Below are 27,564 nucleotides of genomic sequence, written 5' to 3'. Positions count from 1 at the left end.
TTCTGGGACGTTAATTTCATCCATTCCTATATTTAGACAATATTCATCTAAAATACTCATTTTATTTAGATCTATATATAATTCTACGAGGGGAATTATTAGGGAAGTGTTCTTGGAGAGGTTTGTCCAAGGTAGGAAACATATTTCTTTTAAAAATTAAAAAATGGGTGAATTGTATGGCATGTGAATTATATCGCAATAAAGTTATTGTAAAATTTTTAAATTGTACAAATAAAAAAGAAAATTGGAGGAAAAATTAATGTACTGTGTTTGTGGTGATAGGATTATAGATGATTAAAGTAAATTTTTATTTATTTATTTTGATGGTATAGCAAAGGTGGAAATTTATTGAAGAACAAGTACAGACTCCCACGTGGGGAGGGGGAAAGAGTCCCCAGAAACCTGTTTTAAAGGCACCAGATGCATATCCCAGACAACTATTTACAGCCATTACATCTTTGTAGGTTGTGGGTATTACACTTAAGCGTATCATATTTTTCTTAATGGTGTATTAATGCATTTTCATAATACATTATAGATCTTACTTTTTTTCCATAATATGCATTTGGGTCAGGAGGAGGGAGCCAGTACTTCAGGCAGATGGGGGGTGGGGGGTGGAAAAGGCATATCAACCCAGGTTCCCCGTGGAGCGGTCACACCTGGGGTCAGAGGCCCCTCCCTCCCGCCGGGATTCGGAGTGTCACAGGCCCACAGGCCATTGGCCAGGACCCCGCCTCCCCGGCCGGGGTCACAGTTCCGCACGCGGGGGTCAGGCCCCTCTCACCCGGGTCACAGCCCCCTCCCGCGGGAGGAGGGTCGCCGGCCACTGGCATGGGTCGCAGTTTGACTCGCCGTACAGCCACGGGCCTCTGGCCCCGGACGCGCCCTCCCTCGGCCGGGGCCCTGGTGTCCCGCCCAGGGAGCCATGGTCCCTCCCCCGAGGCCGGCAGCCCCTCCTCCAGCTCCATGCAGCGGGTCTGGGGATCCCCAGTGTCCATCGCGGAGACTTCGGGGGCCAGGCCAGAGGGCTCCGCGCCCGAGGGGCCCGCGCCCGCCGCGTCGCCTTCGCGGGAGGCCCAGGACGACTCGCAGCCTCCGTCCTCCTCACCCTCCTGGCTCTCCTCGCGGCCGCCGACCGCGAGCCCGGCGGTGGACGGGCCGCTTCTGCGCCAGGCCGCGTGGGGCGGGATGGCGGCCGGCACGTTGCTGGAGGCCGGCCTGGCCCGGGTGCTCTTCTACCCGACGCTGCTCTACACGATGGTCCGCGGGACAGTGCCGGGCCCGGCGCGCCGCGACTGGTACAACCGCATCGACCGCACGGTGCTGCTGGGCGCGCTGCCGCTGCGGAACATGACGCGCCGGGTGAGCGGGCCGGGAGGCCGGGCCGCGCCGGGCTGGGCGCCTGTTCTGAGCCCCCCGGGCCTAGGCGCCTGTTCTGAGCCCCCTCTTTACCTCGGCAGCTGGTAGAGGACGAGAACGTGCGCGGAGTGATCACCATGAACGAGGAGTATGAAACCAGATTCCTGTGCAACTCCGCGAAGGTGAGGGGCTGGGGCCGTGACCCGGGGCTGGGACGGGGGCCGAGCCAGGAGAGCCGGGGCGACTGAGGCGGGGTGCTGCAGGTGACCGTGGCTGGGAGACCGGTGTCCAGGCCCGTTTGCCCCCTTAAGAGGAGGGTCTGGTACTCTAAGCTTAAATGGCTGCGACCGAAGGTAGAAACTAATTGTGAAACAAAAACTGTTTGTGAAAGGCGTTTAAAAGTAGAGTTGACAAAGTCTGGTTACCCCTTTGTGCACGAATGTATTTTTAACTTAGGTAATTAAGAACCAATAACCAGCCCTAACCGGTTTGGCTCAGTGGATAGAGCGTCGGCCTGCGGACTGAAGGGTCCCAGGTTGGATTCTGGTCAAGGGTATGTATGTACCTTGGTTGCGGGCACATCCCCAGTAGGGAGTGTGCAGGAGGCAGCTGATCCGTGTTTCTCTCACCGATGTTTCTAACTCTATCCCTCTCTTCCTCTCTGTAAAAAGTCAATAAAATATGTTTTAAAAAGAATTAGTAACCAAATTTGAAAGACAACTTTTCTTTGGCTGCTGATTTCATTCATTCAACACTTACTGAGCACTAAGTATGGATGAGGCGCTGCCCTAGGCATGCAAGACAAAGGCCCTATAAACTTTGAGAAAAGCCACCCCCACTCCCAAAGAGTACATTTATCATAAAACCCATTGAAAAACTGCATCGGGTTAATTTGACTCTGACTTGAGGGTATTTTTATTCATATGTTAGAGATGTAGTGGAGTTAGAGATGTAGTGGAGTTACAAAGTACTGTCATAACGAAGTACAGGACTGAAACATAATTTTCATTCAGTGTGAATACTCGTTTGTGGAACTCTCCACCGAGGTGATTAGGCATTGTCCTATCCTTGTTGTGTTTGATCTCTATTAGCACTATACAATTATCTTTTTTTTTTTTAATATATTTTATTGATATTTCACAGAGAGGAAGGGAGAGGGAGAGCTAGAAACATCGATGAGAGAGAAACATCGATCAGCTGCCTCCTGCACACCTCCCACTGAGGATGTGCCCGCAACCAAGGTACATGCCCTTGACCGGAATCGAACCCGGGACCCTTCAGTCCGCAGGCCGACGCTCTATCCACTGAGCCAAACCAGTTTCGGCCAATTATCTTTTTTTAAAAAATATATTTTATTGATTTTTTTTTCAGAGAGAAAGGGAAAGGAATAGAGAGTTAGAAACATTGATGAGAGAGAAACACCGATCATGGCCTGATGCCGATGCCGTAATTTCAACCCGTAGATTTTTTAAACCTGAAAGACGTGTGACTCACATTTAAAATATATTGATTAGTGATGGCATGCATTTTTTAAGAATGGGTAACAGTTCCTTCCATTTCCCAAAGTACTTTGTCATAAAGCCTCAGAAGCTATTAGCCAGAATGGTAAATGTTCCTTAGTGTGGTCAGCCCTGTGGAGCAAGAGGAATCATAGAAAGCGTGTGGTTGCTGGCTGTGAGGCATTGACATTCATACTAAATAGCTATATTATCCCACTAGCCTAGAAAAAAGAAATCTCCAAGGCAGTGGTCCTCACATTGTAATACCATCTACCAGGCTCCTTAAAATATCATATTCCTAGGTACAAGCCCCAGAGAGTCTAACTCAGGAACTTCAGCTTGGGTCCCGGGATCTGAATATTTAGCAAACACTCCAGGAATTTCTGGTGTAATCCTATATAATAAAACCCTAATATGCAAATCAATCAAACGGCAGAATGACCGGTCGCTATGATGCGCACTGACCACCAGGGGGCAGACACTCAACGCAGGAGCTGCCCCCTGGTGGTCAGTGCGCTCCCACAGGGGAAGCTCCGCTCAGCCAGAAGCCGGGCTCACGCAGCCTCAGTGGCAGAAGCCTCTCCCGCCTAGTGGCCGTCCGACATCCCCCGAGGGGTCCTGGATTGTGAGAGGGTGCAGGTTGGGCTGAGGGACACCCCTCTCCCCTTAGTGTATGCATGTTGTGCACCAGGCCTCTAGTTAAAGCATAAGCTACGTGCTGCAAAGCTGTTTGTAATTCCATGAGCTGTATTGACCTTCATTCAGTTCTAAAGTCTCTGGTTCTAGCTAAAGAGATTAACAAGAGTATCTGAAGGCTTAAAGCAAAAAAAAAAAAAAAGTTGCTCAGTTTGCCAGAGGCCTTTTTTCTATTTCTGATTCTTTTCTTCTATTTTGTTTTTAGTATATATTTTTATTGATTTCAGAGAGGAAGGGATAGGGAGAGATAGAAATATCAAAGATGAGAGAGAATCATTGATTGGCCGCCTCCTGTATGCCCTCCTCTGAGGACCAAGCCTCCAGCCTGGGCACCTACCCTGACTTGGAATTAAATCATGACCTCTTGGTTCATGGGTTGATGTTCAACCACTGAGCAACACCGGCTGGGAACTATTTTTTTTTTTTCTTCGCTGTCTGACCAACGGTTGATTCTGGCTGATTCTGTGGGCTAACTCTATTTTCTACCACATACCCTCTAAAGAAAAAAGTGGTAAAAAAGAGACTTATGGACAGAGAAATAGAAAGCTCTTGCAAAATATAGTACCCCAACCCCGCAGCTAGGTTACTGAATAGGCCCCAAGATTATGCATAGAGACAGTTTCACAACTTTTGTAGATGAATTTTATGTAGCTAATGTTTTGCAGTTAAAAATTCAAATACCCTAAGGGCACTTTAAGAACACTTTAAATCTTGGACATAATTCTAATTCAGCAGCATAGTTATTGTTTGGTAAAAGACCAACCATATAGGTCAGTCATTGCAAAAATATTTCTGGTCCTGGCTGGTGTGGTTCAGTTGGTTGAGCGCCATCCTATGCACCTAAAGGTCCCCAGTTCGATTCCCGGTCAGAGCATATACCCAGATTTGGGGCTCCATCCCTGGTAGGGGTGTATTCATGTGTTCGGGAGACAGTTGATTGATGTTTCTCTCACATTGATGTTCCTCTCTTGCCTTCTCTCTAAAAATATCAGTTAAAAACATACTTTAAAAATTTTTATTCAGTAACATAGCACTCTGAATTGGGATTTTGGAGACTTCCAGTTTGGATGGGTAGGTGCTGGAAAAGGGGAGGACAAAATAGTTCTGTAAGAATTTGTTGTTGTTGTTGTTGTTATTCTGCTTATTTATTCATTCATTGGTTGATTCTTGTATGTGCCCTGACTAGGGATCGAACCCACAACCTTGATATATGGGGAGGACGCTCTAACCAACTGAGCTACCTGGTCAGGACCTTTGTAAGAATTTCTTGTTAGAAAACAGTAATCAATATATTCACAGTGTAGTAAACCCTGAAGCTTCCTTGTTGCTTTGCTACTTCTTGGGAGCCCGTCTTCATATGACTAACATCCGGCTTTTTTCATTCTTTTTTTGCTGGTGGACCTGGTCACAGGAGTGGAGGAAAGTAGGAGTTGAGCAGCTGCGACTCAGCACAATAGACATGACTGGAATCCCAACCTTGACTAACCTCCAGAAAGGAGTTCAGTTTGCTCTCAAGTACCAGTCTCTGGGCCAGAGTGTCTACGTACATTGTAAGGCTGGGCGCTCCAGAAGTGCCACTATGGTGGCAGCGTATCTGATTCAGGTAGGAGAGGTCTTTCTGGATTGGTCCCATTTATAGGCGATTTCCAGAACTTCAGTAGCATAGTCTACAGGTGGGCCTTGCTGGAAGGAGCCATGTCCCCAGTTTCAGACTGTTGGGAGGTGGAAAGTACCTGAGCTTTGTAAATAGGCTGACCTGTGGCTTTGCCACCTGCCAGCTATGTGACCTTATGCAAAAGTGGCTTCTCTGTCCGATGCTGTTTCCTTAAACTAAATGTGTTATGGAGTTTGAATGAGAAAGTATGTCAAGCACTGACTTACAGCAGACAATCAATAAATGGAGTTGCAAAAGATATTAACACCAGCTGAGATACTTGTTAAAAATAGCATGTCTAGTACTGTAAATAGTGCTGATCACTTACGGCTCTATAGTACTCAGATTTCTTCAAGTGTTTCAGAGTAGAGTTTTGGACATTAGTTTCTAGAAACAGGATCCAATGGAATTTTGCCTATCAATTTGTTACGATCAGCAGGTGGGACACTTACTAGTAAAAATATTTAGAAGCAAATACTCTTATCATTCCATTGTAAGCCCCCTGCTTAGCTCATTTTTGTTACCTGTCTGGCCCCTGCAGAGCATTTACTAAGTCATGTGGATAGTTTAAGGAAAAAGGAAATGTAAAGATAACCACCTGGCCTTGTTTGTGTTACTGTGGATTGGTGAGTATATGATTTAACAATACTAAAGCTTTGGTCATTAGGACTGTTTGCTGAAAACAGGGTCTCAGGAGGATATTTTGGGCCAAGTGAAAATTGAACCAGCAGGCTAGAATCTATTATTTCCTTGGTTCTGTCGTGTTCTAAACCAGTAAGTTTAGGACACAAAGATAACCCTACCAGTAAAGTTTAAAGTGTTGTTTTTCTAGTTATGGTGACAAGTTGCATAAAAACATCTACTCTTTCCAGGAAACTTTTACCCACTGGTCCAGCTCAGGGAGGACACCTAGTAGGCCTTGGCAGGCTTGGATTTAGGATCTGAGCTCCACACGTTCAACCTTCTTTTGCCAGAGTTTGGCAGAGCAAGAATTAAGTAGACTGACTTGTCCCCCTGGCCTGTAATTTGAGGCTGGTTAACTGAGTGCTAAAGTGCTCTCCCTTATAATATATGGAACATGGTTTTTAACCCCCCCCCCCATGGAGTGTTTATAAAAATGAAATTCTGGGAGCCCATTAGCACCTGTCATTAGGTCAAGACACTTTACACCGGCTTCTTTCATTTCCCAATCCTATACTTCAGGTGTACAACTGGAGCCCAGAGGAGGCTGTACGAGCCATCACCAAGATCCGGTCACACATCTATATCAGACCTGGCCAATTTGAAATTCTCAAAGAGTTCCACAAGGAGATTACTGCAGAGGCAGCAAAGAAGGAGCTGTATCACACATAACAGACATGAAGTATGTGGATTAGAAAGAACTCAAGACAACCCTGCTGGCAATAGAAGGCAAATGTTTAACAGGACCAATGGGGCTTAAGCCCAGACAACGTAAGACAAGTGTGCTAAGTAATGGGTAATTTTTCTCCCTTTGTCATGGTTTCGTTTTCCTGAAATAACACTGTTGTATGGCTAGAAAGATTTAGCCCGGCTTTTATTTGCAGGGTATGGGATGTGGGATAGGGCTGAGGGTGTCATTTTTTTGAATAAGGTCAAAGAAATCTATCATGCACCTACCATTGCACCTGGTGATACATAGCACCATAACTCAAAGACATTTAGCACTAGGAAGAGAAGAAATACTCAGCTCTGGCTCTTTGCCAGTCAGAATCTCAATTCACTGGCCCCTCACTTTTGGAGCCGCAATCCTGTGTATAAAAAAGGAAATATGGTATCCAATCAGGATTGTGGCTGACTTAGAAATGTGTGTGCATGTAATTAATTTCCCTTAGGAAGTCACCCCTTCAGAATTCAAAACAGACACACATATCCCTCTAGAAACTTTATTTGTATGAACAGTTTCTAGCTCTTGACTGGACTTAGAACTTTTGAAAGAGTAGAGACCTTATATATTTGAGTTTGAAAAATGTTTCTGCTATTAATAAAAAATAATCCTTTCTACTTTTTTCTGGCTTATCCCTTAAAGTAAGCCAAAAATCAAACCAAAGTATACATTTCCTGACAGACAGATGAGAAAGCAATAGACACAACGTCCAGAATTTTAGAGTTGACTCTTACTGGTGAAGGACACCTTCAGTTTTGTCCATTCTCCCAACCAAAGCCTGAAGGGAAACTCTTAAACACCTAATTCTTTGTGAAAAAATTACCAAATAACTTTGCAGACTATAGAAGAAAGAAAGGAAGGAAGGAAGGAAGGAAGGAAGGAAGGAAGGAAGAAAGGAAGGAAGGAAGGAAGGAAGGAAGGAAGGAAGGAAGGAAGGAAGAAAGATGGGGCGTTTTTCCTTTTGTCCTGGGGTCAGGGGTGCTTATATTTAACACTGATCAGGTAAAGAGGGAGGCTGTACCTAAGATCCGAGGAGATGCTTGCTCTGGGCAATCTGCGTTAGGCACAGGATTACCAGGGATGGCAGAGAACAGGCTGACCTGTTCTCATTCAAGCAGCCAGCTGAGCAGTGGCAGTCTAGAAAGCCCCAAAATGGCTACCCCTGTGGATTCAGGGAAGGGCTGAGTGCTGCCTTTTGAACATGTGCCACAAAATAACATAGTACTCTGAATTGGGATTTTGGAGACTTCAGTTTGGATGGGTAGGTGCTAGAAAAGGGGAGGACAAAAGTCAGCCGCTCTTCCCCTACGGCCTTATGCCAACACAAACTGCAAATTAGTAAGCAGCACCTTAATGCCTCTGGTGACTGTGATAGTTGAAGTGGCAGGGTCAAGCTTGTAGGTGTTGGCATCCCCCTTTTTATATCGATCCCGAAAAACATAAATGCTCCCATTACAGCTGGCGATCTTCCAGAGGGGTGGGGTCGAGCTCCAGGCCTCAGGAAGGCAAAGCCGGGTAAAGCTGTCTAGCAGGGGATTGTAGCATACCAGGGAGTCCCCTTCAGCCACGATGAACACCAGATCCTTATGCACAGCTGCATGCATGCGGCCGGCAAAGGGCAGTACATAGGGCTTCATGTAGCACTTGTCTGTCTCTGTATCAAAGCACTGGATGAGTCGGGAAGGTTTGGTAAAGAAGTCCAGGTCATTCTCCTCCCCCCCTAGTAAGTAGATAATCCCGTTGAGATTGGCTCCAGCAGCCCCTGACACAGCCACCTCTAGCTGTGTTGTCTCTATCCAGATGTTATAATCTACCTGGTAATAGATAACTGCATTGGAGAGGGTATCCTGCAGTGTCTTGCCACCCAGTGAATATATAGCATCTCTCCCGGGCACAGACACCATGGTGTGCTGGAGCCGGTCCCGGGGTAAGGGCGCACACCACTCCCAGTCCACAGTGGCATTGTTACACTTCCACATGCGCCGTGGAATGGACCCTCCTACCACGTACAGGTCTCCACCATGCTTGCAGGCTGCAGTGATCTGGTGGCACAAACTGTTTTGGCCACGTACACTGATGGAGTCATCTTCAGCACAGTGCAAGGACACAGCCAATGAGTGGGTACGAGATGACTCTTTCCCGATCAGATAAATGTGCACGTTCTCCCCAATTTCCTATTGGAAAAATTAAAATTATAAAAATGATATCTACCGATTCTAGGCTAAGGCTCAGCTTAGACTCAACGCCTTAAGGTCTTAGGCCACACACTTGTATTTTGCTCTAGCCTACTCCCCTCCAGCTTCTGTGTGTCACCCTGACTCTCCTCCAGTCACTGTCCTTCAGGCATTTTATGCCCGGGCAGAGAATCTGTTCCACTCATCCTTTCAGCTTCTTAACACTATCATGAGCTGGTGATTCAGACAAAGGGTGCTTAGGATTGTTAATGCAGGGATGAAAGTAATTCCCTCAAGGACCTTTGGAGCTCAGAGGCACACATATCCTCCCCCAGCTCCTATCAACTTCAAGCCAGAGACAATCACCAGTCATCAAAACGGCCAGCCCAATTGACTGGTGTAATACATGGCTAGTATAGTGTCCCAATCCAAAGAAATCTGCCTTACCTTCAAGCTACTCTTGAGTGACTCTGCAAAAGACTCTCTTTCCTCTTTATTAAAATTGATCCAGGCTTCTATTGCCTCTGTTGGGTTCTGGGAACATGGAACTCCATCTGTTGAGACCCAGAGGAAAGGCATGGTCAGTGGCACTCTGACAATCCAAAAGGGAGATTTAGAGCCAGGGACTTTAAATATATGAACCACTTTGTTAGACTACTACCATGTATGTATGTGTACATGTATGAGAAATCTCAAATTGCCTTTTAATCAAAATGGGTGGTTTGATATACTCCCATTTGCCACAGAAGCAATCTACCAGGCTGCAGAGCTCACACCTAAAGTATGTTTATATCTCACTTGCAGTGTCAGGATTGTAACCCAAACTTGGCCCATCATTTAAAATGTTTTTTAGGGCCCAGCTGGCATGGCTCAGTGGTTGTGTGTCAACCTATGAACCAGGATGTCATGGTTTGATTTCCGGTCAGAGCACATGCCCGGGTTGTGGGCTTGATCCCGGGGGGCGGGGGGTGGGGGGGACCAGGAGGCAGCCAATCAATGATTCTCATCATTAATGTTTCTATCTCTCCCTCTCCCTTCCTCTCTAAAATCAATAAAATATATATTTTTTAAAAAGTTTTTTTAGGTATCTTGACTTATCCATCATTCATCATAAATTTACTAAGGTAACAGGTACATACAGAGTGCAGGATGGATAAGAACACCTATGGCCCTAGCTGGTTTGGCTCAGTGGATATAGCATTGGCCTGCGGACTGAAGGACCCAGGTTCGATTCCAGTCAAAAGAACATGCCTGGGTTGCGGGCTCAATCCCCAGTAGTGGGTGTGCAGGAGGCAGCCGATCAATGATTCTCATCATTGATGTTTCTATCTCTTCCTTTCCCTTCCTCTCTGAAATCAATAAAAATATATTTAAAATAAACAGAAATAGAAAAAAAAAAAGAACACCTATGCACAGGGGAGATTAAAGTATACATACAAATACTTCCTCACTACCTTCTGCTCCTTTTCCTGGAGTCTTCCTCAAAAGGGGATTCAGGCCCAGCCAGTGTGGCTCAGGGGTTGAGCGTCCACCTAGGAACCAGGAGGTCACGGTTCGATTCCCGGTCAAGGGCACATGCCCAGGTTGGGGGCACCTTCCCTGTGTGGGGCCTGCAGGAGGCAGTCGATCCAGGATTCTCTCTCATCACTGACATTTCTATCTCTCCCCTCTCCCTTCCTCTCTGAAATCAATAAAAAAAAAACGATATTTAAAAAAAAAAAAGGGGATTCAGTCTCTGACAACAGCTACACTAATATCAACTCAATTTCTTTCAGAAGATATCTAAATTCCCACCAATACTGTAAACTAACACCAGGAAGCCTGAGGGTTCCTTTTTCTTGAACTAGAACATGCATTGGGGATGATATGCCCCCTCCCTCAACTTACCGGAGATGATATCAGTGAGTAGGTGGTGGGGCAAGTGGAGAAATTCCTCTGTGTCCTGCAGCTGGGCTAGGTGGGCCTTAGCACAGTGCTTGGCAGCAGTGTAGAGCTCAGGATCACTGTGCCGATCTGCCAGCCACATCACCTGAAGGCAGTTCCCCACCTGCACTGTGCGGGCCAAAAACCGAGAACATTCCTCAAAGAGAGATGTCAGCTGGTACATATCTGACACCTCATAAATTTCCTGCAGCTCATCAGCTCTAAGTTTCACAGTCCCATGGTAGATATAATCAACCAGGAGCTGGAAAACAGACTCACTGACATCCTGCAGCACAATCACCCGGTTGTGGGCCTCCTTCAGGTTGGAAGTGAACATGGACCGGAAGAAGCAGCTTTGAGCTGAGAGGACCAGCCGGTGGAGCTGAAACTCCCGGCCTTCCACTGAAATGGTGACGTCAGCAAAGAGCTCTTCCTCCAGACACAGTTTCATGATGCCCTGAGCCACACGGCCTGAGTGTGACCGATCTTTGAAAGTGTAGTTCACAAAGTAGTTTTCATCCATGAATGCTCCAGGCTCCTCTGGTGATTCCATGGTAGCCAACTTCTCTGCCAGTTGTCTGCACAGTAACACCACCCTCAATAACTTAAGGAATCCACAGCCACAGTCTATGAATCAAATGGTGCAATTCAGAGAGGAAGAAGGAAAAAGTGATTGTTAACAAAGTGAGCCCAGATTGTCCTTAATCCTGGCCCTGCCAATAACATCTCTGATGATCCCCTTCAACTACAGCTGGGTTCATTCTGCAATGGCACCCCAAACCTACTAACATCAATACAATTTCTTACTATGGGTGTTTCTTTCCCATGATGTAACAAAAGGCCTGGTAATTTCTAGTCAAGGCATGAAAGCAAGAGGCTGGAGTAAGCCAATTACCTTAAAAACCTGTCAAAGAGCCCTCAAATCAAATAACTATTGGGTATAAAACTAGCGATGTTCTGGAGAGTAGAACCAGGCAGATGTTCTCCCTCCCCCGGCGCTCGCATGGAGTCCAGACCTTCTACTATTAGGCTTGGCAGGGACATCTGTCAGGCCCACATTTGCTCTTTTCTGAGTTTCTCTCTCGCATTTCTCAGCTCACCCTAATGACTCCCCAAGGCTCCGTCCCAGAACTCGAGACAGAGCCCAGTCGTCCCAAACCCAGGGCACAAGGAGGCCCATTGCCACGTGCACTGTCGCCGCTCCACCTGGAGTCTGCCTGGGAAACGGTCGCCGGGGAACCGTTCTCCGCCCAGCCGCCCCCCAGGCCCGCCAGTCCCCGTCAAAAGCTTAGCTAAGGAAGCGGGGAAGGGGTGTGGAATGTGGAACCCAGAACCCCGCCCCCTCCCCTCCTCTCACCGTTCCAATTCTTTAGGGTCCTCGCCTTCTTTCCAGATTCTGCCACACCAAGCTGGGGCCACGTTCAGCTCACGGTTTTCCCACCAGCTTGCCTTGTTTTCTCACCTGCTTCCCTTCCTATCATTCCGAAGCCCGGATCCCGGAATCTCTGCTTTTGGCCCGGCGTCCGCCCGGAAGAAAATATAAAGCACACTTCCGCTTCCGGTCCGTGTCCTTGTGGCTCCGTGTCCTGTAGGTCCTGCCTTTGCTACTTGGTCTGCATCTGGGGATCATGGCTGCCGCCGCTAGGGCCTGGTGTCGGGGGCTCGTGGGGGCCGTAGCGCTGCCCAGGGGTGAGCAGGGGATGACCGGATGAGGCTCGGGGCAGGAGCAGCGGCGCGACCAGCGCAGGGAGCCCCCCAGGCCTCACACTGCGCTCCTGTGCCTTTTATCTTCCTGTGCAGTGGTTGGACGATCCTCGGCGCTGTTGCTGCCGGTGAGGAGGGAAAGCGCTGCGGCCGACAAGCGCCGTGAGTATGTGCGGGCCCGGCCTTTCTCGGGACTACGGGTGGGGACTCCTCATTCCCTTCGTCATGTTTGTCCTTGTTCTGGGATGCCCTTCCCTGCGTCTTGGCAAATCTACTTGTCCTTGGAGAGCTGACTGCAACGATCCTCACTCTGCAGGCCGAATCGGGCCCTCCCTGTGCCCTTAGGTCCTCTGTTATGTCCATGATTGCCCCCTTGTCCACTTCCGTGATTCTTTTTCTCTGATTAAACTGTCAAATGTTTGCGAGCAGGAAACAATATTTGGGCCTTAGAGCCCAATATAGAGCCTGTTGTCATAGTAGCTCACAGTAATTGAGTGCTTATTGTGTGCCAGGCACCTGGGAAGTGTTTTTATGAATGGTCTTAAAGTCCTCGCAACAATCTTATGAGGTAGATAGTATTTTCATACTATGGATCAGGCAGGAAACAGTCCAGAGAAATAACTTGCTCAGGGTTACAACACTGTTGTGTGACAGAGCAGGCCTGCTTGCTGCCAGAGACCAAATAACCATTACCCTGCAGTCTATGATGTTTGGGTGCTTAGTGATTTAGGTTGCATGAAAGCGTGTGTAGAGATACGTTATAGACAATATAAACCAACTGGGAGTCAGGAGACCTGGCATTTCCCCCTCTTTGGGTCTCCGTTGCTTCATCTATGCATAAATAAATAAGGTTTCAACTAGAGCAGTGGTCGGCAAACTCCCTAGTCAACCGAGCGGCAAACTCGCGAGCCGCAGTTTGCCAACCACTGAATTGGAGAATCTGTGAGAGCTCGTAAGCCCTGAAGTTCTTTCCTGAGAGCCTGCTATGAGCCAGGTGCTAAGGAGATACACAGAAGCAAACGTTCTGCTTCCCATCCTTATGGAGTCTGGTAAGAGAGCGGAAACGTATGTTGCTTTAACAGAAATGCAGGCTTCGTGAAGGGAAGAACCATGGAGTAGTTTTGAGAAGAGGCAAACATGCCAGCTTCAATAATGAGAGTCTTTGTGGACTGTGTAGGTGGCATTTCCCCTAAGGTTTCATCACTTCCTATTCCCTCCATCCTCACCTTTCTCAAAGTTCTACAGGGAGCCTCTTATAAGCCCAGACTAGATTGGATGCAGGGCGGTTGCTCCCTTTGCCATTTGTTTGTTAAATATGCCTTCTCCTTTCAGCCACTGTCAGACCATGGAATGATGTGGCCCACAAACAGCTCTCAGCTTTTGGAGAGTATGTGGCTGAAATCCTGCCTAAGTATATCCAACAAGTTCAGGTAATATTCAGTACTGTTGTTTGGCTGGGATCAAGAAAGAACCATATTCTCAGGTCATGTGGGAGTGGCCAGCCTGGGATCAAAAACCACAGATTCTGCCCAGCCAGTGTGCTCAGTGGTTGAGCATCAACCCATGAACCAAGAGGTCACTGGTTCAATTCCCAGTCAAGGCATATGCCCCGGTTGCGGGATGGATCCCCAGTAGGGCTGTGGAGGAGGCAAACAATTGATGTTTCTCTCTTACCAATGTTTCTCTCTAAAATCTTCTCCCTTCCCCTCTCTCTCTAAAATCAAGAAAAACTTTTTTTAAAAAGCCCCACAGATTCCTCTATCCCAACTCAGGTCTCTTTCTCTGCCTTAAATCAGGAGAATCAGCTCAAGTTAGTTGCTTCCTTGGTAGCTCTTTGTTGTCTCTACCTCCTGTCCCATGTCTGCAGGTGACCTGCTTCAATGAGTTGGAGATCTGTATCCATCCTGATGGAGTCATTCCAGTGCTGACTTTCCTCAGGGATCACACCAATGCACAATTCAAATCCTTGGCTGACTTGACAGCAGTGGACATCCCAACCCGGCAGAACCGTTTTGAGGTCAGTCAGGAGGTTTGAAAGGTTTTGGGGGTAAAGGAAGGAAAGGGAACAGAACACTTTTAGGGTAACAGTTGCCCGTAGGAACCATAGCCTTCTTAGGTTTAGTTGGGTCAAACAGCTTATCAAAACAGTTAAACTAGGGCCTCAGAATCAGGCAGGCCTCGAGTTTAAATCCTGGCTCTGCCACCTATACACTGTGTGAATATTTTGTTTAATCTTTCTGAGTTTTAATTTTCTTTTGGGCAGAATAAGTATAAAGTTGTCCCTAATTCATAGGGTGGTTGTGAGGATTAAATGAGATAGTACAGCCCTAGCCGGTTTGGCTCACTGGATAGAGCGTCGGCCTGGGGACTGAAGGGTCCCAGGTTCGATTCCGGTCAAGGGCATGTACCTTGGTTGCGGGCACATCCCCAGTGGGGGGTGTGCAGGAGGCAGCTGATCGATGTTTCTCTCTCATGGATGTTTCTAACTCTCTATCCCTCCCCCTTCCTCTCTGTAAAAAATCAATAAAAATATATATTTAAATGAGATAGTACAGGTAGATTGCTAGCACACAAGTTTTCAATATATTTAACTATTGATATTTACTGATAATATACTATTTGCCAGACCCTGGGATAGAGAGAGAAATAACACCCAATAACTGCCTTCCAGGAGTCCCTCAAACTCTAGTCAGGGAGGCTACATAAACAGCTTATTGTAATAACATATAATACTTGGTATGTTAAAGATGTGCTATAAGAATGCAGGAGGACCACTTACCCCTGTCCGGGAGGCTTCTTTGAAGGGAGAGAGAATGTGCTGAGTCTTAATGGATGACCAAAAGACCAGGAATTAGTCCAGTGAGGATTGGGATTGGGGGAGATGTGGTTTGGAGACATCCTTAGACAAAGGGAATAGCATGAACAAAGACAAGTATGCTGACTGCTGAGCAGCTACATGTCTGTGTGGCGTAGGCCTTTGGAAGCAGTTGTAAGTATAGGAGGATCTTGAGGTTTTGAGCTTCAGGATAGAAGGCAGATTTACCTAATTCACCTTGTGTCCTCATCATTGATACTCCCCTCAGGGACTTCAGCCTTAGACCCTTCAGCTTGTGCCCATCTTGGTCCTCCATTTCCTCTGTTCTCCCTAGATTGTTTACAACCTGCTGTCTCTGCGCTTCAACTCCCGCATCCGTGTGAAGACTTATACAGATGAGCTGACACCCATTGAGTCTACTGTCTCTGTGTATAAGGCAGCAAACTGGTATGAAAGGGAGGTGAGTTACTGGGCATGGTGGACCGTGCTTCTGAGCCAGAGTTGCAAAATTGGCTGGAACTACTCTGGGCAGCACAGCCCCTTACCCCCATGTTGGCCATGATGGACTGGTTGCCCGAGGGCCTTTTTTTTCTAGATCTGGGACATGTTTGGAGTCTTCTTTGCTAACCACCCTGACCTAAGAAGGATTCTGACAGACTATGGCTTTGAGGGACATCCTTTCCGGAAAGACTTCCCCCTGTCTGGCTACGTTGAGGTAGGAGCCTTGGAACTGTGGTAGCAGCCTCAGGGAAGGACTGCCAGGTAACCTGGGGCATCCTGGGCATGGCAGGAAATATGGTTTGTGGATTGTGGTGGTTTAAGAGCATTGGCTCTGGATTCAAATCCTAGCTCTACTTTTATAATTTGGGGTAAGTTACTTAATTTCCTTATGACAGTTTTACTCATCTCTGAATTGGGAACAATAATAGTACTTAACCAATAAGATTTGCAGTGTTCTAAATGATATATATGTAATACCTGGTATATTATAAATGCTCAGTTGATGTTAGCCATTATTGTAGTGATCATTTGATGATCAGGGCAGCCTTGAGAACACACTGAGTCTGTCCCCAAGATCTGAAAGTGGAGTGTCATTTTACCCTACCCTGGATCTCTGAGAAGGAAGTTGACAGGGAAGACACTGAATATTCAGTCTTTGAGAATGGCCAGAGGCAGGACCAGTAACATGTGACTATCAGGGCCTTATAAAGAATTTCAGTGCTTTACTTTACCATCCTTGTGCTGCAGGTTGTTTGTCAGCAGGGAGATAATCTAGTGTGTACATTAACACAGGTGATTTTGTAGCAAAGTAACTTTTTAGAAATACCAAGATAGTGGCAATCCAGCCCTTCTCTTTAGTGCTCGAATGCTCCTGTTTTCTTAGTATTTTGCATGGTCCCCTTTCCTTCTCAAGCTACTTCTGGTCAGGGTTACTTCCCTCTCTTCTCCTCTTCTTTCACCACTACTGTCCCCCTAATTTGGATTGCCTCTTAACCCTAGCACTTGTTTGTTCTTATCCAGCTGATCCTCCAATAACAAGAAAAGCCATGCCAAATTGATTGCCTCACATCTTGACACCGATAATGCCAAGGCCCCAGGGCCTGAACTGGAGTGCCTGCCAGTTTAGGTGTACTCTTTTCAGCCACTGACTTGCTCCCTAATCCTGGGCAAATGCTAATCTTATAAAATGTGTGGATGGGTGAACAAATTCAGTTCAGCTGGAAAAGAGCTCATAATGGGATGGTGGGCAGGTGAGCCTGACCGGGTGATGGCAGGGCATGAGATAGAGGGCATTTTGGACTATGGTTGATAAGTAACATGTGGATGGAGACTTGAAACAGGCTGGGACAGGAATCAAGAATAGAGAAGTAAAGGGGCTGGAGAAATCACCCATGGCATGGGAAAGTGGGCTGCTTGCTGTAACAAGGCCTTCCTCCGTGCACAAACCTGCCGTTTTCTTCTGCAGTTACGCTATGATGATGAAGTGAAGCGTGTGGTGGCTGAACCGATAGAACTGGCCCAAGAGTTCCGCAAGTTTGACTTAAATAGCCCATGGGAGGCTTTCCCTGCCTATCGACAGCCCCCTGAGAGTCTCAAGCTGGAAGCCGGAGACAAGAAACCCGAAACCAAGTAGCTCCAGGGAAGCCATCTGGATCCTAGAAAGCGCCTTATCTATAATTGAGTGTCTGTAAATAAAATCCTAGACTCGCCAATTCCTGTGTGCTTATCATCAAGAAGTTTTTACTCAGGAGAGGCGAGATGGCAGGCAGTTTTCCCTGCTGATTACCAAATTGGGAGTCTGTTTTAATGGGACTAAATAGTGCAGTTACACATGTGGTGACCTGCAGGCCTGGATGTATTTCTGAGGGTGAAATTCAAAGTTCACATAGCACACAGGGCTCAGGGTGGGTGGGCATGGCCTCTAGCAGAGTCTCAACAACTGCTGGAGAAAGCCCCATGTCTGGCAGTAGCTTATGTGTCCAGGGGCTTGGGTGGAACCAGGAAACCACTACCCACCCTCATTCCATCCAAATATCCACTGGGTTCCATGAGCCAACAGGAAGAGCTGCAGCCCGTTTTTGAGTCTTGAACCCTGCAACCTGACAGCCCATCACGCTTGATCTAAGGGAATCTTCCTAGACTCTGGCCTGAGCCAAGAATGTTGTCAACAAGCAAAGGAGGACCCAAGGCTGAGGCAATGACATCCAGGAGCTGCAGAGCTTTCAGGGGGATAGGACTCTCCCCACCCCAGCTGGTCTGGACTGTGTTCGGCATGTCTGGCTGAGTGCCTGAGGTGGAAGTGCTTGGCTTTGCCTGTTCATGGCACTGTCCAGTCAGTCTGGCCTGCATATGTAGGACTGGGCTTTGCAGCTGATGTTCTTGGCTGTTGAGGGGCTCCCTGGAGGCTGGGCTGGGGATGGGGCGTCAGGAGTTGGGCTCAGCTGCAGGATGTTTTGGGTATGAGGACAGATAAATAGTATTACTGCCCGGGCTCTTCCCTACCTTTTAGGAGGGCCAAGCTAAAGCTGTTTGCTACCAAACACCTTTTTTCTATTAACTAAGAATCCGGCCCATCTGGGTAGCAACAGCCTCCTGCCAACAACTAAGGATTTCACATTTCTACGGGATGGAAAGAGCCCTGGGAAGCCAGAGCCAGCTCCTCCCTGTTTTGCTTTGAAGACTGACACGCAAAGCGGGGAACACTTGAGCAGCCTGCAGTGGAAAGCTGGAGCCACGGTGTGTGGCAGGCGGATGCAGGAGCAGAGAGCAGCCAGGGAGAGCAGAACTCAGAGGACGCGGTGGGGCATGGCGGGGAAAATTAAGTTCCTGGCTTGGCTAATGGTAGCCATTTGCCTCCTCCCTGGGTTGACTATAACCCAGCACCATGAAGGTACCAGGGCTTCAGGGTGGGGTGGATGGGAACCAAGGAAGGCTGCTGGCTAATAGCAGTTATAGTTGGTTCTATCTGAGCCTAGCAGGGCCTAGGAATTGTGGGCTGACTTGTGCTGCAGTGGTTAATGGTATGGGCCCCTCCCCTAGACAGGAAAGGTCCAGGTGAAGTGAAGGGAGATAAATGTAGGTGCTGACCCTGGACAGAGTTGGGCCTGGGCTTATTCCGGTTGATGCCTGAAGCAGTTTCACTTGATCTGCCCTGGGCTTGGAACAATCTTTTCAAGGGATGGGTGCACCCTGGGGTGGGATGAAGAAAGCTGCAACAGACATCCTGCCTTGCCTGGCCTCCCTGCCTTGCATACCATCACTACTGAGGAGTAAGGAAGGAGTGGGTTCTTTCCAAAAGGGGTCCTCAATCTTTGGGGAAGGTCACTAGCACTGTTTTAGGTTACACTGTCACCAGATGATAGGGAAGGAGGGAAAGTGGGAAGTAAAGTATCTTGTGACCCGTTGCCCTAGAGCTCTTGGCCAAGGGAACTGTGAAGTTCAAGGAGGAGTTCTGGACATTTGTCGAGGTGGTATCTGGGTTTGGGATGATGATCTTGGAATAAGACCTATGCCTTGGGTGGCAAATGTCAATGTGCATATGTGTGTAGGGAGTGGGGAGGGGGATGGAATGGCATTCCTACTCTTGTAGCTAAAACCTCTAGACACTCTTAAAGGCAGCGAAGGGGCACTTCTGGGAAGTTGGGTTGTTTAGGATGGAGCTTGGCAGGGGCCTGACTTCTCTCTGCTGCCCCAGGGCAGCGCATGGACAGCACCAGCGTGGCAGGTGGCCTGCAGGAGCCAGAGGCCCCGGAAGTGATGTTTGAGGTCTTTCCTCCAGCTTGGGACATGGGTGTTGGGGCGCGGGGGTGGAAATGTCCAGAGGTCCCTAAACTGAGTTGGGAAGGGGGATGTCTCAAGCTGGGCCTGTTGGGGGTGGGGGGCAACCCAGCATGGGACCTACTGCCTGCTTATGCCCCCCTGGCCCACTCTAGCTCCCTACCCTGCCCCCGGAGCTCTGCCCACTCCTTACACAGCTCCCCTTGCAGCTGCTCTGGGCCAAGCTCGAGCTGGATGTCATGGGGCAGCTGCACATCCAGGATGAGGAACTGGCGTCCACCCGTCCAGGCCGCCGACTCGGGCTCCTCCTGCAGCACCATGTGCCCAGTGACTTGGAGGGTGCTGAGCAGTGGCTGCAGCAGTTCCAGGGCCTGCGGAAGGGGCCTCCTCTTAGCCCTTGGGATTTTGAACATCTGCTCCTCACTGGCCTATCCTGTGTCTACCGGCTCCACAAGGCTCTGGAGGCTGAGGAGAGGGGTCGCTGGGCCCAGGTCTTTGCCCTCCTGGCACAAGAAACACTCTGGGACCTGTGCAAAGGCTTCTGCCCCGAGGGCCAGCCTCCTCCTTTGGGACCCTGGGCCTCAATCCTTGACCCCTTCCCCTGACCGTCCCCTTTCACCTATCAGCCCCCTAATTCCCACCCCCCACAAGCCAGACTCATCCTGGGCAGGGGCTTCCATATGGCACCTGGTTCTTCCCACTGTGTTCAGGTCTTTGGGCTTAGGGCTGCACCCTGGACCCATGTTTACCTCTTCCCCATCTTCTTCCCTGGGCCCTGATAGGCAAAGAGCCCAGCCTGGGTCCCAGGCAGCAGGTGCAAAACTGAAGCAGGACTTGCAGGCAGAGTGTGTGGTGTGTGTGTGTGTGTGTGTGTGTGTGTGTGGTGTGTATATGTGCTGTGTGCGTGTGGTATGTATGTGTATGTGGTGTGTATGTGTGTGGTGTGTGTATATGTGTGTGGTGTGTATGTGTATGATGTGTGTGTCTATGTGGTCTGTGTGTGGTGTGTATGTGTATGGTGTGTGTGTGCGTGTGGTCTGTGGTGTGTATGTGTGTGGGTTGTGTGTATGTATGTGTGGTGTATGTGTGTGGTGTGTATGTGTTGTGTATGTGTGTGGTCTGTGTGCGTGTGGTCTGTGTGTGGTGTGTATGTGTGTTGTGTATGTGTGTGTGGTGTGTATGTGTGTGGTGTGTATGTGTGTATGGTGTGTATGTGTGTGGTATGGTCTGTGTGTATGTGTGGTGTGTGTGTGGTGTTTGTTGGGGTCAGGATTGAGAAATGTGTTTTAAAAGATGCTGAAAGGGAAGCTACCCCTAAGTCAGGGGGTCAGACCCTCCAGCCCTACCCTGGCAGTCCATGAGGCCCTGGGAATCTAAGGGAGCCTTCTGCATGCTCCACACCCCCAGCCATTTAGGTACCCCTTTAAGCCCAACCACTTCTCTGGGGCCCCTGAATCTCCACGTTCCCCATTTGGACTGGGAGAATAGCCTGGGCATTCTGAGTTTTGTCTATTAGAAGAGTGAAGGGAAGATGGAGAAATGTACATTTTTAGGGCAGGAGGGATGTTTTTTGGTCCATCTCACCAAGGCTCAGATGAACACTTCAGAGGAAGGAGTGAGGCTGGGAGGGGATTGACAGAAACAGGCCGAAGCTGGCTGGTGGAGCCCCTGATCCTGTGTAGCTCCCCCCCACCCCAATAAAATGTTCTGTTCTGGCCTCCTGGGTTCTTCCATGTCAGAGTAAGCTGTTTCACCCCTGTCCTGAGCAAATCGCCCTCCTAATCCTGGGACGGTAGGAGGTGGGGCACCCAGGTACCAGCTGCTATCCCCTTCACACACCTGACCGGAAGAAGGCATGTGCTGTTTCCTTGACTCCCATACTCCCACACGTAGCCGGGTATTGCCCCTTGTCAACCATCAGTGGACCCCAAGAATGGAACGTCAGTGGGGAGGAGTTGGACAGGAACTGACTGGAAAGGGACATGAATGGGTAGGCGGCCCACAACGGGTTACAAGTGTCGGATTCGAATTCTCATCTCACCTTCCCAGAGCCTGATTAATCTTGCCCTCTGACCCCCGACCCTCACCCCACGTCTGCCATAGTCAGTGCCTTCCTTCCCGCCCCCAAAGAGACAAAATGTCGCAGTCAAGACAGAGAACAGGACCGGACACAGGCGCTGGCGCAGGCCCGCTTTATTGGCATGCAGCCGCGCTGGGCGGGCCGTCATGCTCGCCAGCGAGTGGTGGGGCCGCGCGGCTCGGCATGCACGCCCTCGGCTCCTCCAAGTGGGAGCTCAGAGCTCCAGGGGCCCGAGGCCGGGCGGGCTGGCGGCGGGGTCGGGGTCGGGGTACACCAGGAAGCCGGAGAAGGTGATGTACTTGCCGTGGTTGCTGTAGGCCCCGTAGCCGTCGTGGTCGTGGCTGAGCAGCCACACGGCGTCGCCGCGATGCAGCGCCAGCATCACGCTCTGGCTCTGCATCTCGCGGCGCCGCGACGCGCCATCGTCGTAAATCATGGCCTGCACCTCGTCGCGGTTCTTCATCAGCTTCACCGACAGCGTCTTCCGCGGCAGCTTGCCCAGCGTGAAGGAGAAGAAGTAGGCGCCAGGCAGGCGGCAGCGGAACACGCCGGCCTCCGCGTCGAAGTCGCCGCCGATGTTGACGAGCTCCGTGTCGAAGGCGAGGGGCCGGTGTCGCGGGCCCGGGCCCGCATCCGAGCCCACCAGGCTGCGCGTGCGCGCCGCCGAGAAGGCCGAGCGCGGCTCGGGGGGCGCGGGCGGGCGGCGCGCAGGCGCGGGCGCGTCGGCGTCGGCGTACACCAGGTAGCCGCTGAAGGTGGCGCCGGGCGCGCCCAGCGCGTACTGCGGGGCGCCGTGCAGCCGCAGCCACACCACGTCGCCGTAGTCGAGCTGCAGCATGGCGCTCTGACTGGCGGCGCGCCGCGAGCCGGGCCGGCGCTGCTCGTCGAAGGCCAGCGCCTGCACCTCGTCGCGGTTGCGCACCAGCATCACCGACAGGCTCTTGTGCGGAGCCTTGCCGGCCGTGAACGAGAAGAAGTAGGCGCCCGGCACGCGGCAGCGGAACTGGCCCGTGGCTGCGTCGAAGTCGCCCCCGATGTTTACGTACACCTTGTCGAAGGTCACCGCCATCTCCATCTCCGAAGTGCCCTCCAGAGGAGTGGTGCGTGCCGCTGAGAAGGCCGAGCGCAGCTCGGTGGAGCCGGGCGCCGGGCCCAGTGCCCAGGAGGCTGCCGGGCCCAGCAGGCCCAGCAGGAGCGGCAGCATGGCGCCTGCAAGGAGGGCAGAGGGAAGGAGAGGAGGGTTGGGCGGGGGCACCTCCAAATTCCCGGAGCTCTGGACCTGGAGACTGGTTCTCTTCCCAGCCCTGCCCTTGATGCTTAACTAGGACTCGGTTTCCTATGCACTTGGATTAATCAGTGATCTGCAAACTTCAGCACTCAGTGTCACCTGGAGAGCTTATTCACACATGCATGGTTGGTCCTCATCTCCAGAGTTTGCATTTGGTAGGTCTAATGAGGCCTGAGAATTTTCATTTTCCAAAGAATCCCCAGGTAAAGTAGATGCTCCTGGTCCAGGGACCACACTTGGGGAACCATTAGATTAGGCCAGTGATTCTTCAAACTTTTACTCTTATAAGCACTGGAACCCCTTTCTCACGTGAAAGCTGTCATACATATAACACAGATACAAGCAGAATGCTCTGTTTGTAGGGGCTTACCCTATCCCCTTCTCCTTGGCACCCAGGGGTCCTGGGAACACAAGGGGTGGGCAAGGGGTCTCTGAGTTTCCTTCAGCCTCTGGGTTGCTGCATTTTCCTGTGGCTATTCTGTGGTCTTCAGCTTGCCTTTCACTCAGGCATTGGTGTGCTGTACTGATGTCCTCCATGATGGCTACTGTTTCAGCCCATCTGGGCAGGAAAGGAAATAGCTACTCCCTGACCCCTTCCCTGGTCTCTGACCCACTCAAGAGTCAGCTTCCACACTGGGCTTCTGGAATCCTCAGGGGCCCTTCTTGCACTAAAGAGGCCAGAACAGTTGGGCTTTGAGGCAGTTCCCCCGAGTAAGTGAAAGTGACTCCTTTTCTGAGCTTGGGGCTGGTCACAGGGAAAGGAGAGAGCCAGGAGCTACTGGTAACAGAGGGAGAGCAACAATTCCAGCAGGCCTCTGACAACGTTGTAAGGTCAGCAGCGTTGTTCTTCAGTGGTGGGGTGGAGAGGACAGACAGCTAGACCTGGGCCTGGGTCCTGGCTCTACCACTTACACGCTGTGAAATCTTAGGCAAGTTCCTTAACTTCTCTGGGCACGGCTTCCTCTGTGTAAAGGGGAGGAAACCTCCTCCACAAGCTGACTGTGAAAATGTTCTGAGATAACAGGTGTGAACACAGTCTGAGCGGCTGTGTCACCCAGGTGTGTAGATGCTTCTGCTCTTGGCCTTGAGAGAAGCAATCTGATCAAGTTCTTGACATAAGGGGTTAGGGACTCAGTAACTCCTACTCCTGGGAGCTTGGGGAAGGCTCTGCTTAACTCAAAGGAGCCACTCTGCGATGGCGGGGTTCCATCAGCTTCCTAGTAGGCGTAGATAGGCTTTGGGAATTGAATACCCAAAGGCCTTGAAGTGGAGACAAAGCAGGACACAAAATGAGCTGGCAACAGCCTAGCATGTGGGCTTCTGTAGGCAATATCCTGGGAGCATGTGTAGCTTTATGTCTCTCTGAGACACGGGGACCTGCTGAGATGGCTTGTCAGGTGCAGCTGTACAGACGTGCTCTCTACACAGCAAGGGCATTCACCTTAGGGTAGGTGGGCACTGGAATCTAGCCCACATTACACTTGCCCAAATGTGTGGGGCTGCTGCAGCTGGAGAAAAGTGTGCCTTTTCTTAATCCTCTTAAGAAAGACCTCAAGTCCCTAGCCCAGCTGAACACTCTCCCTCCAGAGGAGGTACCTTTCCTAATTCCTACAAAGGCCCCTATGGGTTAGCCAAGACCCTTGGTGGGGGAGAGGCATCTGCAGGTGGAGTGGTGAAGACTGCACCTCCGTGCATTTCCCTTTGAAAAATTCTTTGGAAATATCTGGGCACATGGCAAACCTGGCAGACAAGTGGGTCTGCTCCCACTTTGAAGATGAGAAAAGCCGCGACCCAACAAGAGCAAGTGTTTTGGACCAAGATCACGCATGGAGCACTGAGGCAAGCCTTGAAACGGGGGTTTTGACTCCAAAATCAGTGCGACCTCCTCTCCACGGCCTTTCCCTCCTAGACACAGCTATTTCCAGACAACCTGTCCTCTGCCTCAGTTTCCCTTTTTGCACAATTAGGAGGGGAGTCAAGTGGAATGAGTCTTGGCATCAGGGGTGAAGAAAGGAAGCAAAACCAAATAAAGCCAACCAAACAAAACTCTAGCGTTTTGCCTTCTGAGAGTGTGGGAGCATCTGAGCTCTGCCTGGCCCTGCCCATCCTACCCCCAGCCGGCTGGTGCACCCGCCAGCGCCAGAGGGTCCTCCTGTGTGCCCAGTACCCCACCTTCGTTTCACCCAGCACTGCCCAGCTCCCACATGCCTAGGTCCCCGTCCCTAAACCTCCTTCCCTGAGCAGGTCAGAGGTGGGAGGGGGTCAGGTGGGCATCCGCTGCAGGGAAGGAAATGGCTGTTCCTAGCTCCGTCCAGGTGGAGCGCAAAATAGTCATCTTTAAAGAGAAAAAACTGGGACACAGATAAGTGGGCAGACCCAGAGCCCCGGGAACCCATGGGGGAGGTGCAGCGATGTCAGGCTAAGGGGCTCTCAGAGCCCCTCTCCTCGCCCAACCCTCTCCCCAAATCCTGCCTCCCTCAAGAACTCCCCTCCCCACCTACCTTGAAGGCTCCTCGTGCTCCCAATAAATCCCCCTTTCACAGACGCCAATTAATCATTTCTCGTGGGAAAAAAATCCCTCCGAAAGGGGTACCCCAGACCTCCTCCCCTCATATCCCACCCCCCTCCCCGCCAGACCCTCCTTTATTCATCTTTTCCGAGAAAAAGCCCTTGAGCCTCTCATGAAAAAGCTCCCACGTCCTCCTTTCAGGGAAGGACCCGATTTCCACGCGCCTTCCCCGCCCCCGCTCCCCATTCATGATAAACCTGGCCGCCCCCACCTCCCCAACACTCGCCCTCACCTGGCTGAGGACGCAGGTCGGGTCGGTCCGCTCCGAGCCCGCTCGGGTTCTGGGCTCCGGGCTCCGGGCTCCGGGCCGCGCACAGACCGTCCGCGCTGCGGCGGGAGGGGCCTGGCGGGGCGGCGGGGGCTCGGGCAGCTTCTCCCGGGCCGCGGCGGCGGGGTGCGGGGACCCGGGTGGGCTGGGGCGGCGAGGGCGAGGGAAAGAGGCCAGCTAGAGAGGGAGCCGAGCAGCGGGCGGGAGGAGAGGCGGGGGAGAGGCGGGAAGGGGAGAGCAGAGAAGCTAGAGGGAGGGGCACGCCTCGGTGGGAAGCCGAGCAGCGGACCTAGGGGCTCGGCACCAGCACCGAGGAGGCCCCTGCGCAGGCTGCGCGGACTCTGGGCCCTTCCCCACGCGTGATCTCCCTGGAGTTGGCTTCATCCCTCTGGCTCTAGCGTGCAGGCATCGTTAATCCAAGTTAGCAGAAGGGGAAACTGAGGCCTGCGGCAGAGGCCAAACTGGGGGTGGCCCAGGGCACTCTATAGACCATCCTCCTTTCTGCTTGGAGGAGAGGGGACTGGAGCGGGACACAGAGACCGGACTGGCCTCTGGGCTGCAAGGACAGTGGAAGGTGAGATTTTGGCTGGGGCAGATGTCCAGGCTGAGTGGCATTGGGGGAGGGGGTCTGAGGGAAGAGAAGGTAAATGGGTCAATGTCGCCAGTATAGGAAGGGCTTAAATTGACCTAATTTTTCTGCCTCACCTCCAAACCCGAAAACAGTGCCCACTGTTGGTTAGGACAGGAGGAGGAAGACAAAGTACCCAGACATCACAGGGTCAGCCTCGGCCCCCTGGGGAGGGGGTGAGGAAGGAGCGGACTCCTTGGGGCAGAACTGAATTTTGGCTGGAAAGGCTGCTTTGTCAGTGCCCGAGAGAAGGGAGAGGGTTGAGAGGGACAAGGAAAGGACTTGAAGGGCCTGTGTGCAGAGGGACCCTGCCAGCCTGCCTAGCTGGGGCCAGGGTAGCAGGATGGGGGCGGCGGGCAGGGCTGAGAACAGCTGTCTTTCCAGGTCAGCACTCATCAGAGGCCCTTCCCAAGGCCCCACTCTGGGCTTTGACCCCCCCACCCCCACCCCCTGGAGCTCAGGGAGCTGAACTCTCTTAATCAGAGCTGCTGTTCTCTCCTGACCGCTGTGGAGGCCATGGCCTGCCGGGCACTCAGTACACCGAGTGGCAGGCTTTTTAAGAGTCCAGCTCTGACGTGCCAGCTGCTGGTGCCGTTCCTGACCCGGTTGACCGGGGGGGGGGGGGGGGTGGGGGTGGGGGGGCTGGGCTCCAGTACTGGCCCTCTGTATGGTTCCTCAGAAGCTTGGTGACCCGTGAAGTTGTCTTATGTTACCCCCCAAAACTTAGTGTCCTAGTTAATTTAATACATGTTAGTCCTCATGAAGTCTTCAGGATGTGAGGCGAACGATGAATGACTATGTGCCTTAAAGGAAAGGAATGAGCGGAGGCTGGGCATGAGGATATTTGGGGCACAGGGTGAAACACCTGTCTAGCCCTATCAGACGCGACTGTCTCCTTTACCAGCTTGAAAGGCCTATGGAGAGGGCATGAGGCAAGGTGAGGGTGGGATGAACCTCACAGGAATGTAGCAGATGGACTGGGGAAGGCAGGAAACTGACCTCTGGCAGCCTCAACCCTTCTGAGGGCAGGGCTGCCATCTTGAAGGTGCCTTTTCCCCCTTAAATTTGTTGTTCCGCATATTCTCTACATTTGCTGGCCCTGGGTGGCTGGGCAGCTGCCATCCGAGGCTTGCTTGTGCCTCAGGCTGGCCCTGGGGGGCTGAGGGGACTGGGGGACTCCAGAGGCAGGTGCGCTGCCATCTTGTGGCTGTGGGCGCTGCCATG

The 27,564-nt window shown here is 50.9% G+C and overlaps 5 protein-coding genes across 6 annotated transcripts; 3 read left to right on the top strand and 2 right to left on the bottom strand.

The window, feature by feature from the left end:
* Positions 1–470: 470 nt before the first annotated feature.
* On the top strand, positions 471–7,502 carry PTPMT1 (protein tyrosine phosphatase mitochondrial 1). Of its 2 annotated transcripts, XM_080642289.1 has the most exons (4): positions 471–1,362; positions 1,461–1,541; positions 4,966–5,157; positions 6,412–7,502. In XM_080642289.1, the coding sequence occupies exons 1-4, from the start codon at positions 601–603 to the stop codon at positions 6,559–6,561; spliced, it is 1,185 nt and encodes a 394-aa protein (XP_080498415.1). In that variant the 5' UTR covers positions 471–600; the 3' UTR covers positions 6,562–7,502. The 2 variants fall into 2 exon arrangements, with proteins under 2 accessions (XP_080498415.1, XP_080498416.1); XM_080642290.1 differs by lacking the exon at positions 4,966–5,157 and having other exon boundaries at positions 6,412–7,231.
* On the bottom strand, positions 7,099–12,217 carry KBTBD4 (kelch repeat and BTB domain containing 4). The gene is made up of 4 exons (XM_080642288.1): positions 12,068–12,217; positions 10,675–11,337; positions 9,235–9,341; positions 7,099–8,787 (listed from the first exon to the last, which is right to left on the bottom strand). The coding sequence occupies exons 2-4, from the start codon at positions 11,261–11,263 to the stop codon at positions 7,927–7,929; spliced, it is 1,557 nt and encodes a 518-aa protein (XP_080498414.1). The 5' UTR covers positions 11,264–11,337; positions 12,068–12,217; the 3' UTR covers positions 7,099–7,926.
* A 53-nt stretch (positions 12,218–12,270) lies between these two features.
* On the top strand, positions 12,271–17,442 carry NDUFS3 (NADH:ubiquinone oxidoreductase core subunit S3). The gene is made up of 7 exons (XM_080642292.1): positions 12,271–12,399; positions 12,511–12,576; positions 13,747–13,844; positions 14,282–14,431; positions 15,564–15,689; positions 15,825–15,944; positions 17,196–17,442. The coding sequence occupies exons 1-7, from the start codon at positions 12,339–12,341 to the stop codon at positions 17,361–17,363; spliced, it is 789 nt and encodes a 262-aa protein (XP_080498418.1). The 5' UTR covers positions 12,271–12,338; the 3' UTR covers positions 17,364–17,442.
* Positions 17,443–18,481: 1,039 nt separating this feature from the next.
* FAM180B (family with sequence similarity 180 member B) lies at positions 18,482–20,112 on the top strand (the record flags this gene model as incomplete). The annotated part of the gene is made up of 3 exons (XM_080641572.1): positions 18,482–18,620; positions 19,425–19,495; positions 19,717–20,112. The coding sequence occupies 3 exons, from the start codon at positions 18,482–18,484 to the stop codon at positions 20,110–20,112; spliced, it is 606 nt and encodes a 201-aa protein (XP_080497698.1).
* Positions 20,113–21,655: 1,543 nt separating this feature from the next.
* C1QTNF4 (C1q and TNF related 4) lies at positions 21,656–26,281 on the bottom strand. Its single transcript, XM_080641467.1, has 2 exons — positions 25,677–26,281; positions 21,656–22,796 (listed from the first exon to the last, which is right to left on the bottom strand). The coding sequence occupies exon 2, from the start codon at positions 22,789–22,791 to the stop codon at positions 21,802–21,804; it is 990 nt and encodes a 329-aa protein (XP_080497593.1). The 5' UTR covers positions 22,792–22,796; positions 25,677–26,281; the 3' UTR covers positions 21,656–21,801.
* Between the last annotated feature and the right edge of the window lie 1,283 nt (positions 26,282–27,564).

This window comes from Plecotus auritus, assembly GCF_963455305.1.
Source record: "Plecotus auritus genome assembly, chromosome: 9".
Taxonomy (NCBI): Eukaryota; Metazoa; Chordata; class Mammalia; order Chiroptera; family Vespertilionidae; genus Plecotus; species Plecotus auritus.
The sequence above is the reverse complement of the archived record's forward strand: the minus strand, read 5'-3'. Positions and strand labels throughout refer to the sequence as shown.